Source organism: Bufo gargarizans, chromosome 7, assembly GCF_014858855.1.
Source record: "Bufo gargarizans isolate SCDJY-AF-19 chromosome 7, ASM1485885v1, whole genome shotgun sequence".
NCBI classification, from domain to species: Eukaryota; Metazoa; Chordata; class Amphibia; order Anura; family Bufonidae; genus Bufo; species Bufo gargarizans.
Window position 1 is genome coordinate 86,803,821 of NC_058086.1, and position 22,979 is coordinate 86,826,799.

Genomic DNA, 22,979 nt, shown 5'->3' on the forward strand with positions numbered 1-22,979 from the left:
GTGAGGATCTTAGCACCTGGACCCATACCGATAGGTACCCTTTCAAACAAGTGCATAGTGAGAAAGATTCTTAAAGGGGTTGTCCGGGTTCAGAGCTGAACCTGGACATACCCATATTTTCACCCATGCAGCCAGCCTTATCTTAGCATCGGAGCATCTCATACGATGATGCGCTCCCTTGCCCTGCACTAGATTGCACAGGACACGGGCTCTTTTGTATACAATGACACACTGCCGGATGGAGGCTTCCGCCCGGCAGTGTGTTCGGTGACGTCACCGGCTCTAATGGGCGTGCTTTAGCGCTGCCCTAGCCGTTTTAAGGAAACCCCTTTATGGTGTAAATGTTGTTTATTTTTAATATTGTGTAGGGATACGGATGCTAAACATTTTTGTAAGGTACTTTATTAGGGAAAGATGTTTCTTTCTACTAGAAAACATGGTGTAAAAAGTCTTCTTAGCAAAGCTCGAACAGCATTGCTAAGGAGAATCTTTAGACGGCTGTGTGTAACATGTAGAGGCTTCCAGCCACGTCGTCACTACCTCAGTCCCTGACTGTGGACATATGACATATCTATCACTGCCTATCACCCTGACTTGCTACACACAGGTGTCTTTAGTGCCAAGTAAAACGCTGAAGACAGACTCTTAAGGCTACTTTCACATCTGCGTTTTCACTGGATCCGTTATGGTTCAGCAAAAACGCTTCAGTCATGATAATACAACCGTCTGCATTATCCGGTTGTATTATGTCTAAAATGGCCATGACTGGTCAGTTACAAAATAAGTCAATGGGGAACAGATTTGCTTTCTTTTGTATCAGAGAAAACGGATCCGGCAACATTGACTTACATTATGTGTCATTACGGAGCCGTGTTGCGCCGCATCCCATGCCTGACAGAAAAACGATGCTTGCAGCGGTTTACTGTCTGTCATGTGTGGCAATGTGAATAGTGATGGGTGCAGTAAAGTCCCAGGGAAGCATAAAAAAAAGTGTGTTTGCTCCAGGAGCGTGTCACCAAGGGGCCCTGCCTTGGTGGAGTAAAGGCCCTAGATATAGGTGGCCACCAAGACAGTTAGCTTAGCTGGCTCCAGCTAGTCCAGGGTGGGCTTTTACTGAGAACAGGCAATGTGTTGGGTGGGTGCCTGTTCCCCATGCTCCAGTCTGGGGACAAACTGAAGCGTTTCCTCCGGTATTGAGATCCTCTGCCGGATCTCAATACTAGAAAGGAGAAACACAGATGTGAAAGTAAACTTAGTAATGTTCAGTCACAGCTTTGATAGGAAGCTCTTTAAACCGAAACAACAGATTCCCTTTAAAGCATCTTATGCCTGACAAAATGTAACAAAAAGGACGTATGATCTGTGTCCCAGAATTCTTAATGTAGGTGTGCAAGAAACAGTATATTAATGAGAAATGGTGCATTTTTAAGAATGGGTTGGAACAGGTGTAAACAATACACTGACAGAGTTTATCATACCAAAACGAAATCCTCACAAATTGTCACATCTATTTTTACACTTCCTAATTTCACACCATTTTTAAGAATCTCCCTTAGTATGTCCAGGTTGTGTGTGTGTATACCAGACTGTCACAATTGTAGATCACAACAAAAGAACAGCTATGATACATTCTGCATCTGTTAAGACAAAATAACATTAGATTTTATACCTTGTGAGCCAAGTGGAAAAGCAAGCGATTCTGCAGGTGGCTTTTTGGAGCTGAAAAACAATTGCGCACAAAAATTTCAATGGATTACGGTAATAGAACAAAATAAAATTACAAACATTATAAGTTACACTTGATAACATTCCTATTTTCATAAACACCATAAACTATTAAATGGTCTACTATGTGATGTTCTACAGAACAGGGACCTCTATTGGCATTTCTCCAAATAAACTCAGGCGCATACGGTTTCCTGCTACAGATACATAAGTAATATTTGGACATTTGGATTCCATGACCCACGCTAAACCACAACACACGTTTTATTTCACAGATATACAGTGAGGTCCATAAATATTGGGACATCGACACAATTCTAACATTTTTGGCTCTATACACCACCACAATGGATTTGAAATGAATGCTTTAACTGCAGACTGCCAGCTTTAATTTGAGGGTATTTACATCCAAATCAGGTGAACGGTGTAGGAATTACAGCAGTTTCCATATGTGCCTCCCACTTGTTAAGGAACAAAAAGCAATGGGACAGAATAATAATCATAAATCAAACTTTCCCTTTTTAATACTTGGTTGCAAATCCTTTGCAGTCAATTACAGCCTGAAGTCTGGAACGCATAGACATCACCAGATGCTGGGTTTCATCCCTGGTGATGCTCTGCCAGGTCTCTACTGCAACTGTCTTCAGTTCCTGCTTGTTCTTGGGGCATTTTCCCTTCAGTTTTGTCTTCAGCAAGTGAAATACATGCTCAATCGGATTCAGGTCAGGTGATTGACTTGGCCATTGCATAACATTCCACTTCTTTCCTTTAAAAAACTCTTTGGTTGCTTTTGCAGTATGCTTCGGGTCATTGTCCATCTGCACTGTGAAGCGCCGTCCATTGAGTTCTGAAGCATTTGGATGAATATGAGCAGATAATATTGTGCCCGAAACACTTCAGAATTCATCCTGCTGCTTTTGTCAGCAGTCACATCATCAATAAATACAAGAGAACCAGTTCCATTGGCAGCCATACATGCCCAAGACCATGACACTATCACCACCATGCTTCACTGATCAGGTGGTATGCTTAGGCTACTTTCACACCTGCGTTTAGGTGCGGATCCGTCTGGTATCTGCACAGACGGATCCGCACCCATAATGCAAACCCTTGTATCCGTTCAGAACGGATCTGTTTGCATTACCATGAAAAAAAAATAATTGAGAGGCGGATCCGTTTCCAAATGCACCATATTGTGTCAGTAAAAACGGATTCGTCCCCATTGACTTACATCAGTTCGGCTCAGTTTCGTAAGACAGACATCAAAACTCTGCAAGCAGCGTTTTGGTGTCCGCCTCCAGAGCGGAATGGAGGCTGAACGGAGGCAAACTGATACATTCTGAACGATCCTTATGCATTCAGAATGCATTGGGGCTGAACTGATCCGTTTTGGGCCGCTTGTGAGAGCCTTCACAGGCAAACACAGAAACGGCAGTGTGAAAGTAGCCTTAGGATCATGAGCAGTTCCTTTCCTTCTACATACCCTTCTCTTCCCATCTCTCTGGTACAAGTTGATCTTGGTCTCACATGTCCATAGGATGTTGTTCCAGAACTGTGAAGGCTTTTGTAGAAGTTTGGCAAACTCTAATCTGGCCTTTATGTTTTTGAGGCTCACCAATGGTTTACATCTTGTGGTGAACCCTCTGTAGTCACTCTGGTGAAGTCTTCTCTTGATTGTTGACTTTGTCACACATACACCTACCTCCTGGAGAGTGTTCTTGATTTGGACAACTGTTGTGAAGGGTGTTTTCTTCACCAGGGAAATAATTCTTCGGTCATCCACCACAGTTGTTTTCCGCGGTCTTCCGGGTCTTTTGGTGTTGCTGAGCTCACCGGTGCGTTCCTTCTTTTTAAGAATGTTCCAAAGAGTTGTTTTGGCCACACCTAATGTTTTTGCTATCTCTCTGATGGGTTTGTTGTGTTTTTTTCAGCCTAATGATGGCTTGCTTCAATGATAGTGACAGCTCTTTGGATCTCATCTTGAGAGTTGACAGCAACAGATTCCAAATACAAATAACACACTTGAAATGAACTCTGGACCTTTTATCTGCTCATTGTAATTGGGATAATGAGGTAATAACACACACCTGGCCATGGAACAGCTGGGAAGCCAATTGTCCCATTACTTTTGCTATGGTTCTATATATAAAAGAATTGTAAAAAAAATGTTTATAAAGTTTTTACAAATAAAAAAATATATAAAAGTTCAAATCACCCCCCACTTTCTCCAAAATGAGAATAAAAAAATGTAAAATAATACAAAGCATAGGTATCGCTGCGTGAGTAAATGCTCGAACTATCAAAATATCAAAGTATTAATCCTGTACAGAAAAAGCGAAATGAAAAAAAGGCAATTTTTTGGGTTCACTCCTCTTCCCACAATTTTTTATTTATTTTATAAAAAGTGATCAAAAAGCTGTACACATCCCAGAATGGTATCATTGAAAAGTACACATCGCCCCACAAAAAATGAGCCCTCATACAGCTCCGCACACATAACTACAAAAAACTGGCAAAATTTTATTTATTTTCCAATTCCACCAACTTTTTAATTTTTTTTCCCACTTCCCACTACATACTATGCAATATTAAATGGTGGCATTGGAAAGTACAACTTTTCCTGCAAAAAATAAGCCCTCATATGACTATGTTAAAAAAAAAAAAAAAGTTATGACTGGGAAGGCGGGGAGCGAAAACTGAAACCGCAAATGCAAAAAAACCTACAGGGTAGAAAGGGTTAAATAGGCTCTATCACCTAGCTCAACCCTACCCTACCAGGAATATAGCCTGGTAGGGTTGATGACGCTTATTAAAACTATACCCCTCTTATGTCTGTCAGTGGTATTGTTGCAGAGACAAATTAACTTTTTACATTATGCAAATTAACTACTGGAACACCAGGAGGCAGGCTTATGCGGTTCGAGCACCGCGGGTGCTCCTTAATGACGTCCCTCTGCTTTTCATCATGCCCTCCCCCCCTCCCCCGCCTTTAGATTGACAGTACTAGATCGCACTCATGTCCAGAACGGCGCATGCACACAACATCTTCGCTTGCCAGGATGAAGCTGAAGATGTTGTGCGCAGGGGCGTAGCTAAAAACTCATGGGCCCTGGTGTAAGAGTTCATCTTGAGCCTCCATCCCTCAGTGCTTGTTGGCAAGGGGCAGCGGAGCACATAGCCTTCCTGCTGCCTGAGGCAAACATTGAAAGGGCACCCCCTCATGCCAAATTCTTAGCCTAACCCCTTCCCTCCAGCCAGAGGTGTAAATTGACCAGTATGCACTTTCTATAATGCCAGTGTCTTTGGGAACCCTCAGGCTCCTGGACCCGGTAGCGACTGCTACCTCTGCACCCCTATAGCTACGCCCCTGGTTGTGCGCATGCAGCTACCTCTGTATCTGTGGTCATGCAGGAAGGGATGTTAGATGCAGCCTAAGAATAGAAAGAGCAGGGATTTAACCTTCCTGCGCTGGAGCATCCATTTCACATTATTTGGTTTTGCTGCTTTGCCATAGACGGCAGCAGTGAACATGAAGAGAGAAGGGAGACTGCACGTTCGCACTGCGCATGGCGTCTCCTCATACAGCTTATCGGAGAGCCTGGAGAACCTCTTTAATATTGTATATGATGTACAAAATAAATTCTAAATGGAGTGGAATTGGGGGAAAAAAAACACAATTCAGCCATAGTTTTATGGGTCTTGTTTTTATGGGGTTCCCTGTGTTGTAAAATTGACCTGTTACCTTTATTTTGTGGGTCAGTACAATTACAGCAATATCACTCTTTTAGTTTTTCTTGTGTTTGTCTTTAAAAAAAAAATAATAATAATTTGCACCTCCATATTCTGGATAGATCATCAGTATCTGATTGGTGAGGGTCCGACACCCGAGAACCCCCACCGATCAGTTGTTTGAGAAGCCACCAGCCCTCGCAGTTTTCTCTCTGTAAACCAAGAACAGTGCCGTACATTGTATAGCGGTTGTGCTTAGTATCGCAGTTCAGTCGCATTCACTTTAATATAAGTGACAGAAGGATAAGTACTGAGCAGACTATTGTTTTTCACAACAGCCCTTGTAGACTGTAAGCCCTCGCGGGCAGTGTCCTATCTCCTTCTGTACCGGTTTGTCTCGTCTTTTATCATGTATATATCCCCTTTTTCATATGTACAGCGCCATGGAGTAAATGGCGCTATAATAATAAGTAATAATTAAACATAACCTCCTTAAGTCGCCACATTCAGAGACCTATACGTTTTATTTTTAACTTTTCCACCAGTCTAGAAAAATCAGGATGAGTTGTATTCTTCTGTCACACCATTCTGGGTGCACATAAAACGGATTCATTTTTATCAACTTTCTTGGGGGAAAAAATGCAATTCTGATTTATACAGTTTTTAATTTATATCTTTCACACAGCAACATAAATATGCTTTAGATTTTTTCTCTGAGCTTTACGATTAGGGTGATACCAAATATGTGTATTTTATGTTTTACTACTTTTGCACCGTGATAGCAGTAACAATAGTTTTTATGTTACTTCATTCCAAGTGCCCTAACTTTTTTACCGTTTAGGACTCATGCACACGACCGTGCCGTTTTTTTGCGGTACGCAAACAATGGATCTGCAAAAAACGGAAGGCGCCCGGGTTGCCTTCCGCAATTTGCAGAACGAAACGGGCTTCGGCAATATAAATACCTATTCTTGCCCGCAAAACGCGAACAAGAATAGGACATGTTATATTTTTTTTGTGTGGGGCCGCGGAACAGAGCCACGTATGCGGACAGCACACGGAGTGCTGTGCGCATCTTTTGCGGCTCCATTGAAATGAATGGGTCCGCATACGAGCCACCAAAACGGCGGCTCGGATGCGGACCCAAACAACGGCCGTGTGCATGAAATCAATGTGGTTGTATGCAGCCTTGGTTTTGCAGAGTAAGGCCTCATGCACACGACCGTTGCTTGGGTCCGCATCCAAACTGCCATTTTGGCGGCTTGGATGCGAACCAATTCACTTCAATGGGGCCGCAAACGATGCGGACAGCACTCTGTGTGTCACCTCCATGGCTCCGTTCCGCGGCCCCGTTAAAAAAATATAACATGTCCTATTCTTGTCTGCACTTTGCATTTATATAGCTGGCACCAGTTCCATTCCGCAAATTGCGGAAGGCAACACGGGCGGCTTCCGTTTTTTTGCGGATCCGCGGACCGCAAAAAAACGGCACGGCCGTGTGCATGAGGCCTAAGTCATATCTTTTAAACTGTTCACTAACGCCTTGCGTATATATAAAAATAAATATGGCACCCGCTCGTGTGTGCAGCGGGTGCCATAACCGTTGGGTCCTGCTGTTTTAAATAGCAGGCACCCGGGGCTAGTATATGTGATTGACGATAACATTGATTGTACACATTTAACCCTTCAGATGCCGTGATCAAATGTGACCATGGGATCTGGGAAGATAAAACCCGGAAGCACGTGCTCTATCCCTGCGCCACAGTGTGTGTCGTACTGACTCTGAAAATGAAAATAACAGGGCAGTTTTACCACATATGAAACACTGTAAAAACCAAACCCATAAAACTATGGCGGAAGGGTGTTTATTTAACTTTTTTATAATTCCACCACATTTGCAATTTTATTTACGCTTCTCACTACATTGTATGCACCCTTAAATGGTGCCTATATACGTCTATTAAAAGGAAAAATTGCATTTTATATTTTTTCCTCAAAACAGTTTTTAAATTCTTTTTTACTGGATTTTTTTTACTGTGAATATATATATATATATATATATATATATATCTCTATCTACAGTACAGACCAAAAGTTTGGACACACCTTCTCATTCAAAGAGTTTTCTTTATTTTTATGACTATGAAAATTGTAGATTCACACTGAAGGCATCAAAACTATGGATTAACAACTGAAAATATGTCATATTCTAGATTCTTCAAAGTAGCCACCTTTTGCTTTGATTACTGCTTTGCACACTCTTGGCATTCTCTTCCAACAGTCGTGAAGGAGTTCCCAGAGATGCTTAGCACTTGTTGGCTCTTTTGCCTTCACCCTTGCGGTCCAGCTCACCCCAAACCATCTCCATTGGGTTCAGGTCCGGGGACTGTGGAGGCCAGGTCATCTGGCGCAGCACCCCATCACTCTTCTTCATGGTCAAATAGCCCTTACACAGCCTGGAGGTGTGTTCGGAGTCATTGTCCTGTTGAAAAATAAATGATGGTCCAACTAAACGCAAACCGGATGGAATAGCATGCCGCTGCAAGATGCTGTGGTAGCCATGCTGGTTCAGTATGCCTTCAATTTTGAATAAATCCCCAACAGTGTCACTAGCAAAGCACCCCCACACCATCACACCTCCTCCTCCATGCTTCACGGTGGGAACCAGGCATGTAGAGTCCATCCTTTCACCTTTTCTGCGTCGCACAAAGACACGGTGGGTGGAACCAAAGATCTCAAATTTAGACTCATCAGACCAAAGCACAGATTTCCACTGGTCTAATGTCCATTCCTTGTGTTCTTTAGCCCAAACAAGTCTCTTCTGCTTGTTGCCTGTCCTTAGCAGTGGTTTCACACAGTCTCCTCTTAACAGTTGTTCTAGAGATGTGTCTGCTGCTAGAACTCTGTGTGGCATTGACCTGGTCTCTAATCTGAGCTGCTGTTAACCTGCGATTTCTGAGGCTGGTGACTCGGATGAACTTATCCTCCGCAGCAGAGGTGACTCTTGGTCTTCCTTTCCTGGGGCGGTCCGCATGTGAGCCAGTTTCTTTGTAGCGCTTGATGGTTTTTGTGACTGCACTTGGGGACACTTTCAAAGTTTTCCCAATTTTTCGGACTGACTGACCTTCATTTCTTAAAGTAATGATGGCCACTCGTTTTTCTTTACTTAGCTGCTTTTTTTCTTGCCATAATACAAATTCTAACAGTCTATTCAGTAGGACTATCAGCTGTGTATCCACCTGACTTCTCCACAAGGCAACTGATGGTCCCAACCCCATTTATAAGGCAAGAAATCCCACTTATTAAACCTGACAGGGCACATCTGTGAAGTGAAAACCATTTCAGGTGACTACCTCTTGAAGCTCAAGAGAATGCCAAGAGTGTGCAAAGCAGTAATCAAAGCAAAAGGTGGCTACTTTGAAGAACCTAGAATATGACATATTTTCAGTTGTTTCACACTTTTTTGTTATGTATATAATTCCACATGTGTTAATTCATAGTTTTGATGCTTTCAGTGTGAATCTACAATTTTCATAGTGATGAAAATAGAGAAAACTCTTTGAATGAGAAGGTGTGTCCAAACTTTTGGTCTGTACTGTATATATATATATATATAATTTTTTTTTCTCCAAAATCGGATTGCTTCTATAGTCTGTAAATTAAAGCATTATTGCATGTCTATTAGATTGTCCCTTTGGAACATTCAAATAGGCATATAGCCTTTGCAGGCTTGGGGCCTTTGTTCATGACAATCATTGCCACCCAGTGATTGCATTGCAGAGGGGCAAATTGAGTGACAGCAGGAGCCCCTCCATCTAACTATTTAGATGCCACGTCGCAGAAGACAATGGTATCAAAGGGGTTAATGCAGCACAGTGGTCTTGCTCTGTCTTCCCTATGAACGATGCTGTATATTACAGGGGAGAGTTATGAAAACTTGTTTAAAGGAAAACTGGCTTAGTTGCCCATAGCAACCAATCAGATTCTACCTTTCAATTTCCAAAGGAGCTCTGAAAATGAAAGGTGGAATCTGACTGGTTGCCATGCACGACTAAGACCGTTTTCCTTTACACTGATAAATGATTTTGATAAATGTTCCTCGTAGTGCTTAGCAGCGCTATGCGGCCCTCCAACAGGTATTAAGGTAGTCCACAAGTGGTTAATAGAGAATTATGCAATAGTTAAAATATAGCAACGACTTTGTGGTTGAGTTCCACCTGAGCACCCTGCTACTCTGTACAAATGAGACGTTACACATATACACATAGGGGGTCATTTATCAAACTGGTGTAAAGTAGAAATGGCTTAGTTGCCCATAGCAACCAATCAGATTCCACCTTTCATTTTGGACAGCTCCTTCGGAAAATGATAAATGACCCCCATAGTAGGGTTGTTTCCGGTATAAAATTTTCAATACTTTTGCCTGGTATCGACCTCGATACCAGGATTTGCCTTTTTTCAATACTAGGCTGCGCTATTGCGCAGTCTGGTATCAGAGAATCAGCGTGCTCCGTGTTCTCCTCAGCAGCACAGGGGAGAAGGAAGCAGTCTCTCCCTCCCCCCGTGCCGCTGCCACCAATGAGGAGAGGGGCGGGAGCACTGCGCCACCAATGAAAGTTAATGTTTAAAGAGGACCTTTCATCTGGCAAAACATTCGGAACTAGGTATCATACAGCGGTGCGCAGGGATCTCAATGCATATACCATTAGCCACTCTGTCCTCCCGCTATGTCATCCGTTTTTTTCTGGGACTTGGTTATACTGGGCAGAGACTGCCCTTGTTCTCCTGGGCATCTCCTTTTCCCAGGCTGTAGCGCTGGCCAATCGCAGCGCAGAGCTCACAGCCTAGGAGAAGGAGATGCCCAGGAGAACAAGGGCAGTCTCCGCCCAGTATAACCAAGTCCCTGAAAAAAAACAGAGGACATAGCGGGAGAACGGATCGGCGCCCAGGGATAATAGTAAGTGCAGTAAGATCCCTGGGCACCGCTATACAATTTTTTGCCAGGTGAAAGGTCCTCTTTAATACAAATCCCGGAGGCGGGTGCTGGCAGGGAGCTGTGATTAGCGGCAGTTAACGCCGCCTCCTGTATTAAATGTTAATTACATTATAATTGGTGGCACAGTGCGCCCTCAACCCTCCTCCCCAGTATTAAAATCATGGGCTCCGATCGGTTACCATGGAAGCCAGGATGCTACTGAAACCCTGGCTGTCATGGTAGTCTCCCTGCTGCTGTGTGCACGAAGCACAGAGCAGCAGGGACATTGTGAAGTCCTATTCACCGTAATAGATCTCTATCAGGGTGAAAAAAACAAGGGATTAAAAGATCCCAGGTTCTAGCCCCTAAGGGGGAAAATAGTTATTAAATAAAAAGTGTGGGGGGGGGGGGGGGGGATGAAAAAAAAAAACAACAACATTTTAAGTATAAATCACCCCCTTTCCCAATTTTACATATAAAATATATAAGCAATACATAAATAAACATATTACATATCGCCACGTCTGAAAAGTCCAAACTATTAAAATATAAAAAAAATGTCCTATGCGGTTAACACCATAACAGAAAAAATAAATGCACGATTCGTCATTTTTTTTTTGTCACCTTGTCCCGCCAAAAAATAGGATCGGACTGTTCTATTATGGGCCGGACGTTCCATAAAATGCCGAATGCACACAGCTTTTTTTGGTGTTTTATTTTTTTCGCATGGTATCGAGTATTGCAATGCTTTCTTATGGTATCAAAACCGAATCAAAATTTTGGTATCGAAACAACCCTACCCCATAGTGCCAATTATATTATTTCCATGTTTCTGAAGTCTTTGGATGGCCTTACCTCTATTGGCAGCCTCATCTGCTTCTTTATACATGCCCAAAAAAAAGTATGTACAAGCCAAATTCACCCAAACATCAGGGTTGCATCCTTCTTGTTGACTTGCCTGCTTGAACACCTATTAATGACAAAATATCACCTTGTAAGTATTCTTCCTCCACATTGGCATTGTACTGTAAACTGCCTAATCTTTGTACTATTTGGTAGTAAACTAGTGGAGAGAGAGGGGATGTAAATGAGCAGATGTCCAGTCTGACAGATATCACTGTGAAAAGCATTCCGTGAAGCTGCAGAAAACAAAGAAAACTACATTTTTTATAAAAACTTATATTAGCCCAAAATACATCTAAATCAATAAAACAGTTTTTTTTTTATTTTTTTTATTCAGAACCAATAAGTCCCCAAATGGGATGAAAATAAGAAAAATAAGTAGAAGAACTTACTAACCTATCCACAGGATCAAAAGCACTAATGCAAAATCAGTAGGGATCTGTCTGTCTCTGCGCCACTGTGATTAGCTGTTTAACCCTTTCAGCGCCGGAAGACTTAACGTTTTACTCTCTGCCTTCCTGGACCCATAACTTTTTATTTTTTTTTCTGTTCACATATCTGTACGAGGGCTTGTTTTTTGTAACATTTTTGGCACCATTTAGTATTGAATATGATGAAGCGGGGAGCCGGAAAAAATAATGGGGTGGAATTGGAAAAGAAACACAATTCCAACACATTCTCCGGGTCTGTACAATTACAACAGTAATTTAATACATTTTTGGGGGAGTTTTTGTTATGGCGTTTAATGTACCGGATAAATACGTTTGTATTTTAATAGTTTGGGCATTATATTTATTTTTTATTGTTTTTATTTTAATTATAGAGAAAGGGGGTGATTTTAATTTCATGTTTTATATTTTTCAAACCTTTTTTTTTTTTTTTTTTTTTTAACTTTTTATGTCACCTTAGTTGGCCATAAGAAGCAATTATTAGATTGCAATAGTAATAGCAAGATTGCAGTATGGGTTTCTTCTGAGAGACCCAGGCTATCGCAGAAAATGAATGGCTCCCTCAATCGCCGCAAGGGGGAGGCGTTCAGATCCCAGGAGCGCAGCACTCCTGGGGTAACCTGCCTCAGATGTCTTGGTCACAATTGACCATGGTATCTGAGGGGTTAAATGTCTGCAATTGGCATTATCACCAATCGTGGACATTAGCTCAGGATGTCTGTTGTTTAAAACAGCAGAAACCTGGCAGCTATGGACCCTATGCCTTCGCTAGCAGGCTCCAACTTTAAAGACCCAATGGTTGGGAAGGGGTTAAATGGGCTGAGGTTCTCATTTGAACAATGTGGCCTTTTCATTGCCTATATTGGTGCATCTACCTGCATGTCCCCTACTTAGTAGAGCAGTACAGTACTCTGCAGATTCATCCCATTCAAGAGAGCAGGACAAAGCTGTAATACCCTTCATCACCAATACTAGGTACAAAGTGCACAAGTAGATGGACCGCTGAGCAGGAGTGCAGAGTCGGATCCCTGCTGATCGGATACTGATGGCCTATCCTGACAATCACTGAAAAAAGTGAAACACATCAGATTCTGCGCAGAACTGTGCCATGGTCAGTGTCTAGCACAGTCATATAAAAAGGGAGACAATCAGCCCTAAATAGTCCAAATCAGTCATTAGGTATCACTTTAGTTCAGTAAAGAGGATTCAAGGGAGGCCTTTGTTTTTGTTGTAGTTATTACACAGACATTCTTCCCTCCTCTGCCAATAGAAACCTTCTTCTGTAAAAGGGTGTTAATATGCTGCAGACATGTCTTTGCTCCTTTTTGTCTGCAAATAAGCAAAAAACATCATGTGAGAAAGACTGGCTCTCATTTATCAAGACTGGTGCGCAATGCTGGTCCTGATGGGGTCTGCCGGAGGAGGCACAGGCAGAATGAAGTCAGAGCTGCCGGAACTTTAATAGAGTTTCTTATGATGATGAATGGGCTGAGGCCAATGGTCCTACCATTGCCATGTCCCCTTTTTCAGAAACTGGTGATGGAAGTGTAAAAAAGCTAGTTGTGACAGAAAAAGTCTGAAGGGAGTTGAATGAAAAAAATAATAATCACAAAACTGAGGTTTTGTGACTTTTTAGCACTATAAAAAGTATAGAGGGAATGATATATTTCCCCATTTTTTTAACCATAATTTTAAAATGGTGAGAACCTTATATAAAGCAGTCTGTTAAACATGGCAGCTTTCCTTCCATGTGAAAACAGGACTTTTGTTTGTATCATAGTAGATCTTTAACAACATTAAGGCTCTGTTTCACCAAGGTTACCTCCCCCCGATCTTGGCAATTCCATGTGAGCTAAATACATCAGCAGCAGAGGTGTAAGTAACATGTCCAGTTTAGAGAGCAGATTGATATCTATTTTTGTGGGAAAAGATTCCGAAAAAACGGTGTTTTACATTTCTAACGGCTATTGGTACAGGAGGGAGGTGTTATGCACACTTATACACACACTGCTATCAATCACTGATAACCTGTCCCTCCTGTACAGGAAGTGAAAAAAGCTAAGATATAAATGTATAAATTACAGGTTTGACTGAACCTTTTCCCATAAAATTACCGTATTTTTCGCCCTATAAGACGCACCTAGGTTTTTGGGAAGGAAAATAAGAAAAAAAATGTTTTTTTACCAAAAGGTGTGCTTTTGGTGGGTTTGGAACTAATGGTGGTCTGTGGATGGCACTGTTACTGGGGATCTGTGAAGGACACTGTTATGGGGGGATCTGTGGATGACGGACACTGTTACGGGTGGGGGGGGGTTTGTGGATGACAGACACTGTTACGGGGGGATCTGTGGATGACAGACACTGTTACGGGGGGATCTGTGGATGACAGACACTGTTACGGGGGATCTGTGGATGACAGACACTGTTACGGGGGGATCTGTGGATGACAGACACTGTTACGGGGGGATCTGTGGATGACAGACACTGTTACGGGGGGATCTGTGGATGACAGACACTGTTACGGGGGGATCTGTGGATGACAGACACTGTTACGGGGGGATCTGTGGATGACAGACACTGTTACGGGGGGATCTGTGGATGACAGACACTGTTACGGGGGGATCTGTGGATGACAGACACTGTTACGGGGGGATCTGTGGATGACAGACACTGTTACAGGGGGGGGATCTGTGGATGACAGACACTGTTACAGGGGGGGGATCTGTGGATGACAGACACTGTTACAGGGGGGGGATCTGTGGATGACGGACACTGTTACAGGGGGGGGATCTGTGGATGACGGACACTGTTACAGGGGGGGGGGATCTGTGGATGACGGACACTGTTACAGGGGGGGGGATCTGTGGATGACGGACACTGTTACAGGGGGGGGATCTGTGGATGACGGACACTGTTACAGGGGGGGGATCTGTGGATGACGGACACTGTTACAGGGGGGGGATCTGTGGATGACGGACACTGTTACAGGGGGGGGATCTGTGGATGACGGACACTGTTACAGGGGGGGATCTGTGGATGACAGACACTGTTACAGGGGGGGATCTGTGGATGACGGACACTGTTACAGGGGGGGATCTGTGGATGACGGACACTGTTACAGGGGGGGATCTGTGGATGACGGACACTGTTACAGGGGGGGATCTGTGGATGACGGACACTGTTACAGGGGGGGGATCTGTGGATGACGGACACTGTTACAGGGGGGGATCTGTGGATGACGGACACTGTTACAGGGGGGGGATCTGTGGATGACGGACACTGTTACAGGGGGGGATCTGTGGATGACGGACACTGTTACAGGGGGGGGATCTGTGGATGACGGACACTGTTACAGGGGGGGGGATCTGTGGATGACGGACACTGTTACAGGGGGGGGATCTGTGGATGACGGACACTGTTACAGGGGGGGGATCTGTGGATGACGGACACTGTTACAGGGGGGGATCTGTGGATGACGGACACTGTTACAGGGGGGGATCTGTGGATGACGGACACTGTTACAGGGGGGGGATCTGTGGATGACGGACACTGTTACAGGGGGGGGATCTGTGGATGACGGACACTGTTACAGGGGGGGGGATCTGTGGATGACGGACACTGTTACAGGGGGGGGGGATCTGTGGATGACGGGCACTGTTACAGGGGGGGGATCTGTGGCTGGCACTGTTACGGGGGGATCTGTGGCTGGCACTGTTACAGGGGGGATCTGTGGCTGGCACTGTTACAGGGGGATCTGTGGCTGGCACTGTTACAGGGGGGATCTGTGGCTGGCACTGTTACAGGGGGGATCTGTGGCTGGCACTGTTACAGGGGGATCTGTGGCTGGCACTGTTACAGGGGGATCTGTGGCTGGCACTGTTACAGGGGGGATCTGTGGCTGGCACTGTTACGGGGGGGGGATCTGTGGCTGGCACTGTTACGGGGGGGGATCTGTGGCTGGCACTGTTACGGGGGGGGGGATCTGTGGCTGGCACTGTTACAGGGGGGATCTGTGGCTGGCACTGTTATATATGTGCCATCCACAGACCCCCCACCCCATAACAGTGCCATCCACAGACCCCCCCAGCCCATAACAGTGCCATCCACAGACCCCCCCCCCACCCCTTAACTGTGCCATCCACGGATCAGCCCCCCGCCGCCGCCCCCCCAGTATACAAATATAAATTGTCTTATTCAATTAAAATTTATTACATATGCCCCCTCACTCCTAAATTCCTAATAGTACCTTACATCCTATTCCTAATAGGTTCTGTAGAATGCAGGGCGCGTCACTCACTGACGTCACTTGCCTGCGCCGCCCGCTTCATTCATAAAGTAGGCGGCGCAGGCACGTGACATCAGGAAGTTACGCTGCCGCCCGCCCGGCCTGCCTGCCGAGTGCCGGCATTGTATAGAACCTATTAGGAATAGGATGTAAGGTATTATTAGGAATTTAGGAGTGAGGGGGCATATGTAATACATTTTAATTGAATAAGACATTTTATATTACTATACCGGAGCGGCGGGGCTATAGTACACTGACTGCATCGCCCCGCCGGCCCCCAGCTCCTCCTCCCAGTCCCTCCCCCAGTCCCCGCTCGCTCGTACATCGCATCCAGCGATGTTAAACTGTCAGCATTCGCCCCATAAGACGCAGGGGCATTTCCCCCCCATTTTTGGGGGCGAAAAATACGGTATATATCAATTTGTTCAGCTCCTCCTTCTTTATAAAATGGTGCTTTCAGATTGCATTGCATTTTGTGGCGTCAGATCCTTTTCAACCCCTTGAGTTCTAGAGGATTTTTTATTTTCCATTTTCGCTTTTTACTCGCTGCCTTCCCGGGCCCATAACCATTTTCTATTCACATAGCCATATAAGGGCTTGTTTTTTTTCAAGGCAAGTTGTATTTTCTAATGGTACCTTTTACTTTTGCATACTTTGTAGTGGGAAACTGGAAAAATATTCCAAATGGGGTGGGATTGGAAAAAACACAACTATGCCACAGTTTTATGGGTTTTGTTATTACTATCTAGTCATTAAATGCACCTTCTGGCCAGCATTGGAGTATATTAGCAATCGGCTTAGAAGCCTTGTACAGGCTCAGGCCTATTTAGTAGTATGGGCCGCCTTCCCCCATCTCAGCCAGGTAAAGGCAGCCCTGGATGGTAAGCGCGAGCCTCCGGTTTTAGTGTTCTTAAAGGCTGTGGTCACATTTCACAACGACATCTGCAGGGTAAAATGGCTGCATTTGGAATTATTGCTAGTTACAGACATTAGCCCCAGGTGTTTGCTGTTTAAAACAGAAGGCACCCGGCGGCTATGGTGCCTGTTGCGCTCAGGAGTGGGAACCATCTTTAAACCCCTTCCTTCCGCTGTACATGTATGGCGATGGGACTCAAGGGATTAAATAAAATATTCTTGGTAGCGCTGATCGGAGCTGACTGCGAAACAACAGACCAGAATACTCCCCACAAATATACTTTTCACTCGGATGCTGGTTACAAATACAGTCCTTCAAATTCGGATACTCGGGAGTGTGTAGAAACGTAGTAACTGATAAAAGTGTTCATAAACATTCATACTAAGTTTTAGATACTTTTTACTCCTCTACCTACAGTGTCTAGAGCCACATTTGCACCAATGTATCATTCACCATTTTGTAGCACTAAAGGAATACTGCTTACAATCAGACAGAAGTGACGTGAGCCTCGCTTTTGATGCCACCAGGCCGAGCAGTGTGACAAGAACACAGAGACAATTAAAACTACATGATGACATTTTTCATATTTGCCAACAATTTTTTTTTTTTTTTTTTTACACAGCCCATTATTATTATTATTTCTGCCAGGCTTGGCCGCATATAGTGAACTTTTTTGGGGGGTTATCACTCTCCCACCAATATGGGAGGACATATTCTCTAACTCTCCCATTTAGGCTACGTTCACTCCTCCGGCGTGAATTCCGGCAGGCTGTTCCTGCAGATAACAGCCTGCTGAAATTCACTGGATCAGGCACTGCCAGAAGCATGTATGCCAGCCCCATTAAGTATAACGGGGTCTGGGGGAGATCCATACGCTTTTCGGCAGAGAATAGGACGGACACAAACGACTGCATTCTGTGGATTGTGTCTGGCCGATTCTCCGCTAGTCTCCAGAACAGCCATGCCGAAGTTTCACACCAGAGGTATGAACTAGCCTTAGAGGGGATCTTTTTTTCAAGTAAGGCTGGACATCCAAGTTCAGATTTTGTGATGCAGCTTTTGGAGTCAAAACCAGGAGATGATTAAAAAAAGAGGTGAGATAGTATCTGTCCTTTAGGCCTCATGCACATGACAGTATTTTTTTACAGTCCGCAAAACGGGGTTCCGTTATTCTGTGTCCGTTTTTTCTTCCGTGATTTTTGGAGGATCACCAGACATGAAGGAAAGTTAAAAAAAAAAAAGTCGTTTTGGTGTCCGCCAGGCCGTGCGGAGCCAAACGGATCCGTCCTGACTTACAATGCAAGTCAATGGAGACGGATCCGTTTGACATTGACACAATATCGTGCAATTGCAAACGGATCCGTCCACCATTGACTTTCAATGTAAAGTCAGGAGTCCCTATTGGCGTTTTCTCCAATCCGATGGTATATTTTAACTTGAAGCATCCCAATCACCATAGGAACGCCTCTAAGTTAGAATATACCATCGGATTTGAGTTACACCGTGAAAACTCAGATCCGACAGTATATTCTAACACAGAACTGTGCACTTGACTGATCCGATCTCTTACAGGGGGCTGTGATCCGCACAATTAACCCCTCAGGTGCCGCACCCCCCTCCCTCCCCAGTTTTTAATTCATTGGTGGCCAGTGCGGCCCCCCTCCCTCCCCTGTATTAAATTCATTGGTGGCCAGTGCGGCCCCCCCCCATCATTGGTGGCACCGGAGAGTTCTGATCGGAGACCCAGTTTAATCGCTGGGTCTCCGATCGGTAACCATGGCAACCAGGACGCGACTGCAGTCCTGGCTGCCATGGTTACTTAGCAATATTAGAAGCATTATACTTATCTGCTGCGCGGTCTGTGACCGGCCGGGCGCTCCTCCTACTGGTAAGTGACAGGTCTGTGCGGCGCATTGCTTAAAGCACAGAGCTGTCACTTACCAGTAGGAGGAGCGCCCGGCCGGTCACAGACAGCGCAGCAGGTAAGTATAATGCTTCTAATATTGCTAAGTAACCATTGCAGCCAGGACTGCAGTAGCATCCTGGTTGCCATGGTTACCAATCGGAGCCCCAGCGATTAAACTGGGACTCCGATCGGAACGCTCCGCTGCCACCAATGATGGGGGGGGGGGGGGAGGCCGCACTGGCCACCATTGAAATTAATACAGTAGAGGAAGGGAGGGGGGGGGGCGCACTGGCCACCAATGAAATTAATACAGTAGAGGGAGGATGAATACAGTAGAGGGAGGGAGGGGGGCCGCACTGGCCACCAATGAATTTAAAACTGGGGAGGGAGGGGGGTCTGCCCCCTGCTGCCTGGCAGCCCCTGATCTCTTACAGGGGGCTATGATACGCACAACTCAGGTGTGGCACAGCCCCCTATAAGAGATTCAGTGATACCAGGCAGCAGGGGGCAGTCATGTACACAGTTCGTAGTATATTCTAACTTGAAGCATCTCCATCACTATGGGAACGCCTCTGTGTTAGAATATACTGTCGGATCTGAGTTTTCACGATCTTCGGATCCGTCTGCATGAAAGTAGCCTACGGACACGGATCACTGACGCGGATGACAATCTGGTGTGCATCCGTGTTTTTTCACGGACCCATTGACTTGAATGGGTCCGTGAACCGTTGTCCGTCAAAAAAATAGGACAGGTCATTTTTTTTGACGGACAGGAAACACAGATCACGGACGTGGATGAACAACGGTGCATTTTCAGAGTTTTCAACGGACCCATTAAAAGTCAATGGGTCCGCAGAAAATCACGGAAAACGGAACAACGGACACGGATGCACACAACGGTCGTGTGCATGAGGCCTTATACTTATACCTGGTTTTGGATTTGAAAACTGCAACAAAAAAACTTTTTCAAAAATGTATTGACTTTAGATCCTGGATATTTTTGGTCTCTTCTAGTGATCTTCTGGGGAAAAAAGGTGCATGCAGATATAAAAAGGTCATGTATAAACACTGCACATCTTGAACTTTTTTTTAGAAGTGGTAATGCGTTCCATGCTCTGCTTGGGTCACTTTATGCATAATTTTTATTTTATTTTTACAAGCCATTACACTTTCAGGCTTATTATGTAAGGTGGCAGTGTCTTATTGTGGAAGATGCCTACTTTCCAAAAATGTATTGGTATGGGGGTATAATATATATTTTTTTAATTTTGATAATTCAGGTTTTAATTGTGCCTTACAAATGTGTGAAAACTGTCCATGCAGCAAAAGGGTTTAGGCCCCCTGCACACGAACGTGTGTCCCCCGTGCCCGTACTGCGGGCCGCAAATTGCAGGCCACAATGCACGATCACCGGCCGTAGGTCAGCTGCATCGGATCGCGGACCCATTCACTTTAATGGGTCCGCGATCCGCCAGTTCTGCAAAAAGATAGGACATGTTCTATCTTTTTGCGAAACGGAAGTACGGGACGCAACCCCACGGAAGCACTCCGTAGTGCTTCCGAGGGGTCCCGTTCTGTGCGGCCGTTCCGAAATTCCGGATTTACGGACCCATTGAAGTGAATGGGTCCGCATCCGTGATGTGGAATGCACACGGAACTGTGGCCGTGTATTGCGGCCTGCAATACGGCCACGGATCGTGTGCAGGGGGCCTTATACTGATGGCGACATGGAAAATAAAAAGTAATAAAAAATAATAATCAAAAGCGTTTTCCAAGACTTTATAAATGAGGACCCATCCTCAGGAAAGAACTGAAAAATAGGGATTATACTAAATTAAAGTGGTATTTTACCTACTATAAATGGAAAAATTGAAGCTCTTTGCGCACATTTTTGATCAAATGTGTGTCCGGCCCATCTACCAGGTGTCAAGGTGGCTTCTGCAGATAGGTCCCTAACACTAACAGAACTGCCTCTCCTGGGTTTGACCTAAGTCTACAATGTTCAGGGCGGTGTAGGAACCAGCTATATTTAGGCCTCATTCACACATACGTGGACCATGGTTCGTGAAAACCCATCCTGCTGAGTGCACAAGCGCACGACGTCATTGGTTGCTATCGTGCACTCCACATATGTGTGAATGAGGCCTTATACTCTGCTCAGAAGCCCCAAGCAGATGGGCAGGGAGTTCTCAATCTAAAAGAGGCAGCTACCCTCAATATATACTACAAGAAAATTTAGACTAGCACATTCATAGTCACAGGTACACATCCATAAAGCTAGCATGCAGGAAGCAAACAAAAACCGGTATGGCAGCACAACATTTCTCATACAAACAATAAAACTGGGAAATAGGGATTACGTATACTAAATTAAAGTGGTAGTTCACCTACTATAAATGAAAAAATAGAAGCTCTTTGCGCACATTTTTTGATTAAACGTGTGTCGGGCCCATCTACCAGGTGTCAAGGTGGCTTCTGCAGATGGGTCTCTAAGGCCTCTTTCACACAGGCAAGTTTTCCGCGTGGGTGCAATGCGTGAGGTGAACGCATTGCACCCGCACTGAATCCGGACCCATTCATTTCTATAGGGCTGTGCACATGAGCGGTGATTTTCACGCATCACTTCTGCGTTGCGTGAAAATCGCACCATGCTCTAGATTGTGCATTTTTCATGCAACGCAGGCCCCATAGAAGTGAATGGGGCTGCGTGAAAATTGCAATCATGTGATTGACCATGTGATCAGTGCAGTGACGTCACCAAAGGTCCTTTTCCTCCAGGTCATCAAAGAAGAAGACCGAAGAGAAGTCGGACTGCACGAACAAGTGGATGAGGTGAGTTAAAAAAATGTATTTTTATTTTTAACCACTCCATCCCTATTTTACTAAGCATCCTATATTAAGAATGCTATTATTTACCCTTATAACCATGTTATAAGGGAAAATAATAAAACCTACACATCACTTATCCCAAACCTGAACTTCTGTGTTCGGGTCTGGGAAACAAACATGCTGATCTTTCTCACGCGCATGCAAAACACATTAAAATGCTTTGCACACGCGCGGAAAAAACACTCATTTCCTGCGACGCACCCACATCCTATCTGGCCCTCACACGCCCATTTGAAAGAGGCCTAACACTAACAGAACTGCCTCTCCTGGGCTTGAATTAAGCCTGCAATGTTCAGGACAGTGTAGGAACCAGCCACATTTACTGTATACTCTGCTCAGAAACTCTGGGCAGGTGGGTGGGGGAGTGCTCAATCGAAAAGAGGCAGCTACTACAAGAAAATTTTGAAAACTTTAAATTTAGTATAATCCCTATTTCCCAGCTTTATTGTTTGTAGGTAAAAATGTTGTTGTGCTGCCATACCTGTTTTTGTTTGCTTCCTGCATGCTAGCTTTATAGATGTGCACTTGCGACTATGAATGTGCTAGTCTAAATTTTCTTGTAGTACTATCCTCAGGATAGGTAATCAGTATCTCATCGGTGGGGGTCCGTCACACAGGACCCCCAACGATCAGCTATTTGAGAAGCACCGGCACCGCTGTGAGAGCTGTGGCCTTCTTGGTACTCACCAATCACAGTGCCGTGTCGTCACTTGCCTAAGAAAAGCTGAGGAAAGAGGTCCGCAGAACTACTACGAGGACCCACACATTCAGTCGGACCCCCACTGATCAGACACTGATGACCTATCCTGAGGATAGGCAATTAGTATTAAAGTCTCGGAAAACCACTTTATAGAATCTATTAAACATAAAAAGCGGACTTTGATGATAGGCTATTTTCTAATGATACATTCGCGTTACGATGTCTATATTTGCAAAGTTTGGCCAAGTTCATTTGGGCATCAGTCTACTAGACATGCATTACCTCCAGAGATTTTTTGTAGTCACCCAGGTGAAACGAACAGTACCCGATCCACAAGTCTGTGTCATCTTCACTCTCTCCAACATGGCGTTTAAACTATGAAGGAATGTCCATACAGACAGGTTACAAAGAGCCTCAGAGAGTGAGCAACAAAACATTAATCTTATTTAGACGGCGGAAACATATTCTGCAGCGATATATACTCTAGAGAACATTAATGAAT

The 22,979-nt window shown here is 44.5% G+C and overlaps 1 protein-coding gene across 2 annotated transcripts in view; it reads right to left on the reverse strand.

Annotated features, from left to right (window-relative positions):
* TTC26 (tetratricopeptide repeat domain 26) overlaps window positions 1-22,979 on the reverse strand; it is a 95,687-nt gene that overhangs the window by 42,117 nt on the left and 30,591 nt on the right. Inside the window, exons 3-5 of one of the 2 annotated variants that reach the window (XM_044301857.1) lie at window positions 22,760-22,852; window positions 11,285-11,399; window positions 1,670-1,719 (exon numbers count right to left, since the gene is read on the reverse strand). In XM_044301857.1, the coding sequence (XP_044157792.1) occupies window positions 1,670-1,719; window positions 11,285-11,399; window positions 22,760-22,852 (258 nt within the window). Of the gene's footprint in view, window positions 1-1,669; window positions 1,720-1,875; window positions 1,881-11,284; window positions 11,400-22,759; window positions 22,853-22,979 lie in introns of those variants that run through there. The other variant, XM_044301858.1, reaches the window with a different exon arrangement.